This window comes from Orycteropus afer, unplaced genomic scaffold (assembly GCF_000298275.1).
Source record: "Orycteropus afer afer isolate SDZICR_OR568_19922 unplaced genomic scaffold, OryAfe1.0 scaffold00015, whole genome shotgun sequence".
NCBI classification, from domain to species: domain Eukaryota; kingdom Metazoa; phylum Chordata; class Mammalia; order Tubulidentata; family Orycteropodidae; genus Orycteropus; species Orycteropus afer.
This window is the reverse complement of record NW_006921602.1, coordinates 12,272,745-12,281,192: the sequence shown is the minus strand read 5'-3', so window position 1 is coordinate 12,281,192 and position 8,448 is coordinate 12,272,745. Positions and strand designations below refer to the sequence as shown.

Genomic DNA, 8,448 nt, shown 5'->3' with positions numbered 1-8,448 from the left:
CTATAAATTGGCCTCTGATCACTGCTTTTGCTGTGTCCCAAAGATTTTGGTATGTTGTGTTTTCATTCTCATTTGATTCAAGGAATTTTTGAATAAAAAATGGGGCCAAATTTTATATGCCATTTTGTTGTTTGCTTTTTTCATAACACATCTTTGACATTCTTCCTGTAACACCCAGAAATCTCCCCCTACTGTATGACAATTTGTTTAGTTAATGCTGAACTGATGAACATACATTAAAAAAAAAAAACAAAAAAAAACCATTGCCATAGTGTCAGATCCAACTCATAGCAACCCCTCCTTGGGTTTCCAAGGGGGTATCGCTACGGAAGTAGATTGCGCAACCTTCCTTCCGAGGAGCGGCTGGTGGGTTTGAACCTCCAGCCTTCTGGTTAGCAGTCAAATGCCTTAGGCGCTATACCACCAGAGCTCCTGATGAACATAGAGTTGCCCTGAATTACAAAAAAGATGCCAATGAACATTCTAGAACTGCATTCTCCAATATAGTAGTTACTACAACCATGTGGCTACTGAGCATATGAAATGTGGCAGTTCAAGATGAGATGTTCTGTTAGTGTAAAATACACATCAGATTTCCAAGACTTAGTAAACAACAAAAAGAAGAATGTGAAATATCTTATTAGTAATTTTTTATATTAAGTGAAAAATATTTTAGACATACTGGGTTAAATAAAACACACTATTAAAATTAGTTTTACCTATTTCTTCTTACTTTTTTAATGTGGCTACTAGGAATTTTAAATGACAAATGTTGCTTATATTAAATTACTATTTGACAGCTTTGTTCTAGAACATGTATTTTTTTTTTTTGGTATCTATGAATTTCTGAAAGACAGTTATCTGAAACTGGATTCAGTGGATAAAAAAGTGTAAGTAAGATTTAAGAAGCTATTGTCAAATTAACCCTCCAAAAGAGTTGTTCTATATTACTTTTCACCAATGACATACAGATAGGCCAGAGAACAATGACATCACTAAATTTAAAAACCTTTTGCGAATGTCATGGGGAAACACTGATATATTTTTAAAAATCTTTTGAGGTTTTACTATTACTGGAGTTAGATAAACACATTGTGGAAATATAAAATATTTTCCCAAAGAAATGTTAGGATAAACAACAGCCTCTTTCTTCCATTCCTCTCCTTTACAGCTGTTGCTGCTTTATTTATTTATTTTTTAAATCTCTGTATGTCTGAATAACATGCATCTTGAAACTTCAGTTTTAGGTGTTACATTAATAAGTATACCCTTTTCCATTCTTCTACTCTCCCATTATAGTTCACATTGTAATTTTGGCTAGGTTAATTCTTAATGCTTACATTATTATAACTATTGTTTCCTGTACAATTTATTATTTTCCTTGGAGCTAATTATCTTTTAAATCTTATTTTACTTAGTTTATTAGATGCTTTGACTTTATCAATATCCTAGCTATGTAATTTTGGTGAAACTGCTCTCAGAACCTCCTGACAACTCTGCTCAGGATGGGCTGCCTTCTTCTACTGGTGCACTGCTGTCATTTTGGGATCTTCTATCTTTACTAATGGGGATTCTTTTGCTTCTTCCTGTGTTGGATCTACTTTTTCCTGGATCCCATATATTCTTCTTTCTTGGTTTACTCACTCATCCTTCTACTTCCTTCTAAATCCTTCTATAATTTCATTAAAAAGAGGGTATATGAGAACATAACATACTACACAAAAACACTGTTCTACATCCTAGTTTGGTGAGTAGCAGTTGGGGTCTTAAAAGCTTGCAAGTGGCCAACTAAGATGCAAAAGTTGGTCTTTCCTCATCCAGAGCAAAGAACAATGAAGAAAACCAAAGACACATGGAAACATTAGTCCAAGGGACTAGGAGACCATGAGAACCTCACCCTACATGACCCTGAGACCAGAAGTAGATGGTGCCCGGCTACCACTTGCAACCACTTGATAAAAGGATCAGTGTATAGAAGATCCTGGATAGAGTGGGAGAAAAATGTGGAATAAAAATCAAAATAATAAAAAAGACCAGGCTTACTGGTCTGATAGAGACTGGTGAAACCCCCAAGACTATGGCCTCTAGTTACCCTTTGGGCCTGAAACTGAACTCACTCCCCTGGCTTCCAGCCAAACAATAGACAGGTATATAAGGTGAACATTTATACCAGGTAGGTACACTCCTTAGAACAATCAACCATGGGAGATCATAATGGCAGTATTTGCACAGGGAGACAGCTCAGAGGGCAGGAATGCATAGGAAAAAGGAGGGAATAAAGTGGAACGAGAGCTGTTACATTATGGGGATTGCAGTCGATCTCATGAAACAAAATGTATATGTCACTGTTGCATGGAAAATGAATTTGTTCTGTAAACTTTAACAATCAAAAAAAAAAAAAAAAAAAAAAAGAAGGTATATGAGAAGGAAAACTTTTGAGACCAGATTTTTGAAAACCTCTTATTCTATACTCTACACAAGATTGACAGTTTAGCCAAGTATAGAATTTTAGATAAAAAATCATTTTCCCTCTGGATTTTGAAAGTATTGTTCATTATCTTCCAGCTTCCAATATTGCTGTTGAAAAAATCTGAAGCTGTATTAATTTCTGATCCTTTCTTTACATGTGAGTGTTGTTTATTTCTGGAAGCCTGAAGGATCTTCTCTTTGTCCTAAGTGTTCTGAAATTTCACAATGATGCAACTTGGTATGGCTCTAGTGTCCACTATTTCAATCTGGAAACAGGTCTTTGAGTTCTGGAAAAGCAGTATGTTGATTTCCTCCCTTCCACTTTCTCTCTTTTCTCTAGGATTCCTAGTATTTAGCAATTGGATGTTAGACTCTTCTCAATTTTTCTTGTGTTTTTTGTCCTATTTTCCATTGGTTTCTTTGCTCTACTTTCTGGGGAATTTCCAAACTATATTTTTGCTTATTATTTTTTAATTTCCATTTGCTTTTTTCTTGTTGTTCACAGAATGTTCCATCTTGGGAGGGGTGTGTGTACATTTTCGTTTGGTTCTGGTGAAAGTTTACAGAGCAAATTAGTTTCCCATTCAACAATTTCTATACATTTTGTTTCATGACATTAGTTGCAATCCCCTCAATCTAACAGCACTCTTTCCACTTCCTCCCTGGGTTCCCTGCCTGTTTCCATTTGCCCGTCTTTCCTGCCTCTTCCTGCCTTCTGAACTTTGTTTTCGGGCAAATGCTGCCCTTTTGGTCCCATATGGTTGATTGTTCTGAGTTGCTTGTGCCTCACGGGTAGAATGTTCCCATCTTAATAGCATCCTAACTAACTTGTTGGAAAGCACAACACCGTCTGTGGCTATTAATACCAAGGTTTTTTTTTTTTTTTTTTTCTGTTGCTGTTGTTGTTCATTTGTTCTGATCTTTTTCTTATTAAAGGTTTTTTTCAGATGTCTGATAATCTTGATTGTCACATTTAAAAGTGGGGGATTACAAAGTTAATGGACACTGAGTATACTTGAAAAGTATGGGTATCATTGTAGGATGTCTGGCTGGGCCACTTCACTGGGGAAACCCTGCTGTCCACATACTTAGTTATTTTCTTTGGGACTAGTCAGATTTCCCAGCACAGACTCTTTCATTCTCCTGACTGGAAGGTACTGACCTGGCTATCAGCATTCTGAAACACTAAATGGGGAAAGCAGGCAGTCAGTCTGCACACAATCATTTAATCTACTTATTTTCAATATACTCTTCTGCCCTGAACTATGTACAGATACCCTCTAATCTCTCCTCTCCAAATAATAACCTTTTAGTCTTTGTTGGGAAAAAGGGGGAGATCTAGGGATCTACTGCTTGTTAAACAGATTTTCAACCAATTTTCCTTATTTTAGCACATGTTCCTCCCCACCCACTTCTACTTACAGAAGCCTTTTGAGATGCCTCAGTGTAAGGAGGCTTAATTCTCAGCCTTGCCCTTTACTGGCTCTGATTTAGTTTTCTTGGGACTGTTAAGTCATTTAATAATTGTCCATCTGTTTTCCAATTTCCAAAATTTCACTCCTGTTGCCTCCTCTTTTATTTCCTTCATCCTTATATGTTTTCATAAAACCTTTTTAAAAAATCCCTTTACCATTCTTTTAGTGTCGTTTTAGGAGGGGCTGAAAGAAGATCTATGTGTACAACCCATCATTTTCATCTAGATGTTCCTGCATGGTTTGCACAGGGCCAAAGCAATCTCCTACCTTCCTGTGAATAATGTGATTTTTCAGGGAATCACTCCTTGTGAAAAGGACATCCTTGACAATCAAAATCTGTCAAGACACATTTCTACATGCTAAAGACTATCTCTTTATAAGAATTTATGTTTGGTAGCTGTGGGTTCACTTGTGTGCCCAAAATGATATTATCACTTATCAAGACGAAAAAAAATTAGATTATTAAAACAGTCAAATAAAAGAAAAGTTAAGATACATTCAGATAACCCAAGTGAAATCAGAAGTAATTCTCCAAGACCACTCTTATTTGGGGGTGGGGTGGGGTGGCAGGTCCACGTTTTTGGACATCCACTCAAGACACAGTTGATTTGTACCAATTAACCTTCTCACCGCACCATGCTCTAAAGAATATATCACAGAATGAGCTACATAAGCAGTCCTATATCCAAAAAAACACCTTTCAGGTCTTTACAATTCACAGACTTGACACTAACACTTTTACCTTCATGTTATTTTTATAGTTATCATAAGTGGATCTAGGTTGTAGAGTCAAGTTAATCAGAAATTAGTATCAGAAGCCATATAGCTGTTTCATAGTCAGTGACAACAAGCAGCAATCATCTTCACAAGTGACACATACTCAATTTCACTTAAGTGGAAAGTCAGCACACGGATATTAAGTGAATGATAGAAGCTTTCGCCACAAGTTTCCAATTTAAAGGAATTAAAGTTTCAGAAGCAAGCAGCATTCTACCAGCCAAGGTGGGAAGGCTGGAAAAAGGCAGTAGGTACCTGCACTGATCCCCCATGGCGGTCTGCAGCCAAGTGAGACGTCAGGTATGAGGTATTGGTCTGCCGGCTGGGCTGGATTTCCCACTCTCCTCGGCGCTCTGAAGACGCAGTCTGCTCAGGCATTAGGAAGCATGAGAGTAAGACATGGAAGGAAAGGTGAAGCAACAGCAAGCAACAACAAAATAAAATACATCAGTTTCCCTGTAGGGTTTGTTTTTGTTTTGGATTTTAAACTAAAAACTGCTGCAAAGCACTAAGAAAAAGTTAGCTTGGCTACATTCATTTCAGCCTAATCAGCCAATACACGACAGTCTACAGAGCACACCATCCTCACCCAGACACAGAAAAACATGATCACCAAAAGGGGGGCGAGGCACAGCAAAAGCTGGAATCACCTTTGAACCTTCCATATTAGTAAAATTTCAGTAGCTACCAAGCAGATCAAATTCAGAATGTTATGATTGTTGGACAGAGGAACAGTTATGCTTACAAATCATTTCACTGTGTAAAGATCTATCTGAATAAACAGTAGTAAATACTGAAAATTCCTAGCATTAGGAACCAAGGTAATATGCCTTTTCCTTAAATAGAAAGCCTGCTACTTTCAACATCTTCATGAGACTTTCTACTTGGATAAAAAAAGCTGCGGTAGCAGCTGGAATATGCTTTCTTTCCTAACAGAATTAATAAAATATCTCTTCAGAAACAGGTTCACACGTCAAGAGTATGAAAAGATGGAGGAAAAAATAAAACTACAATATTTTGGATTACTTTAGCTAAGAGTCTCTAGTCAACAATTAGACAAAGTTTAACTGACATTATTATTAATTATTTTCTTCAAGAAAACAAAAGATAGACCTTTCCCAGCCTAAGGAGGCCCTTCTATTCTTTTTTGGGCTTGCTATCACCTTTGCTGTCACTCATGGCTCTCTTCACTCTTCTTTCACCTGGTATTTAGACCTCATACTATTCTGGTCTTGTCGTATGTTATTTTTTCCTGAAGAGGCTCTCTCCCTGTGCCAGATGGCCAAGGAGGTGTTAACACCACAATGCTCAGCTGTAACAGTCCTAAGGCTCTGCAAAAATGAAAAATGAGTAGCTGGAGAGGCAGCAATGAGGGATTAGTAAATCAAATTTTAATTGCTGCTCATATAAACAACAACAGGGGTTGGGATGTGATACTTCTGCTCTGCATGAAAACGAGTAAGGATGCTATAAACTGTAGAAATGTTCACAGCTATAAATGCTGTATTCTATAAAAGAGTGAGAAAATAATGGTTTGAGGCTCTACATTCACTTTCCCCCTTGTGCCCCTGTGTATCTCATCTACAAGGGTTGTTTAAAGCTTACTCATAAGTCACTATAATACGAAGAGGCTTTTCCCATAAAAAAAGATACATCAACTACAACCTACTTATCTTCTTTATTAAGGATTACGAAGTCACATGGGTTAACAGCCCTGTAAAGGATTCTGGCTATGTTTTCTCTGATATTCAGGGAATAAGCATAGCACACAAGAAGGTAGCTTTAGATATTAATTTGCTAGCTATGTAATCTTTTAAAAGAGGTATTTGGTTTTGTACTGCTAAGTTGCATAAGCCATTTCATGTTGTTTTCAGTCCTATGACACATGCTGAATGTAATTATTTCTCTCATGAATTCTGTCTGTTTTGCATTTGCTTTTAAGGAAGACAAATTTGAAAATGACAGGCAGTGTGCATTAAACATTCACATACTTTTAATTTTAAGGTTAAGGAAGCCCTAGATAGCTGATCAACTATTTTTCCTATTTTTACTGAAATACATATCAGAACTCTGGTTTGATGCTATTGCCTGATTCACAGGACTGTGTGCTTGTTTATATTCAACAAATCAAATCAAATTATTTGTTGGAAGAATTAGGATTTTAGTTTAAATGAAAATAACAAGACCTTTTTCAAAGGTCTAAAAGTCACACTTTATCTCCACCTCAAAGCAATGTGTTATTTACCTTTTAAAGACAGAAAAATAATGTTAACATTCTAGATGGCTTCATAAATGCTTCCACTGTAACAAAGGAAGAACACAGCATCCCATATTATCATCCTCCAATGCCTTTTATATCCACTGAAAGCGGCACAATCAAGTGACAGAGGTGAACCTGAGGGATGCTGGCTTTTAACTCTGGGAACTTTGTTTCATCAAGATGCAAACTCTAGGGCTACTCTCTTCTGGAATTTAAGGGTTTAGACTAGTATCTAGAGGTTGATGTACATAATGCTATTTGCCAGTTTCAAGAAGTGACTTAGTCCCTAGAATCTAGATGACATCAAGGAATGTTAATGCCTACTTTGTACCAGTATAATTTTCTCTGAAAGGTATTCTGTACACAGGGGTGATGATTAGGTGTGATCAGATGCTGATATTAAAATAGGCAGCAGATAACTAGTTAAACTTAGCAAACCAGTAGAGGAGATCAGTGTGTAAACCCTTCATTCTTAAAGATCACTCATGCACACACAACTATTTAAACGGCAATCAGGAATCCCCAAAGGTTGAAGAGTCATTCAACAAAATCGATTTCTTTGCATTACTTGAAAGGCAAAGGTCCATATGGAGTGTGTATGTCCCCAAAGGCAGGAGAAGGAACCTCAAGTAGTGGTAACTCCTTGGGGGAACGCTTTAAAATCTTCATTTGTGATTGCATTACCTGCATGGATATGCTTAGTTTACTATGCAGTAGGTGAACGTGGAAACAAAATAGCAGCAATCCAGCACAGTACATCAAAGGCAAAGTTAACAAACAACAAAAAACCACTTAAGAGAATACATAGAAAACTGGTGAAAACCGCCACCTGTACTTATGGCAGAAGAAACAAATCTCTTCCAGAAATTATTTAGCAGGGATTAATGGATAGACAGTGGGGAGAGAGCTACACTAATATAAAGTGAGGAAATACAGTCTGAAAACATCTCAAATACCACCCCATCCATGGCTTAAAAATTACTTCAAGTTCTTAGTGGAGATAAAGCTTTTGTTTTAAGCAAAGGAGGGCAAACATCTCTCTTCTGTTCTAACAACAACAACAACAAAAAAAAAAAACCTCACCAAATTCCATTCTTCATATAAAGCTAATTTTGAATAATTCATTTTGATAACATTTAAAAAACTTTATCTACTTCACTTTATGACTCTTAAAATACTTTACAAGTTGCCATCTATACAGAACATTTTGTCCTTTAATACTGGTCTTTTAGGCCTCATTATTTGTCTTCAACTATAATTAGCAAGAATAAAAACTGAACAGTACCAAAAAGTTAGCAATGAATTCATTAGATTCCATTCTGTCTTATCACACTTCCAAGATAAAAATTTTTGTTTTTTGATGTGGTGAGGGTGAAAAGGAGGAAGAAAAAATGGGGAAGAACAGTAAAGGAATTACCTTAAGAGTTACACACACACACACATATATAATTATATATAATATATAAT

The 8,448-nt window shown here is 36.5% G+C and overlaps 1 protein-coding gene across 1 annotated transcript in view; it reads right to left on the bottom strand.

The window, feature by feature from the left end:
- The window catches only part of CSNK1G1 (casein kinase 1 gamma 1), a 194,086-nt gene that overhangs the window by 33,804 nt on the left and 151,834 nt on the right, over window positions 1-8,448 (bottom strand). Inside the window, exon 10 of the mRNA XM_007957864.1 lies at window positions 4,977-5,087. Within this exon, the coding sequence (XP_007956055.1) occupies window positions 4,977-5,087 (111 nt within the window). The remainder of the gene's footprint in view (window positions 1-4,976; window positions 5,088-8,448) is intronic.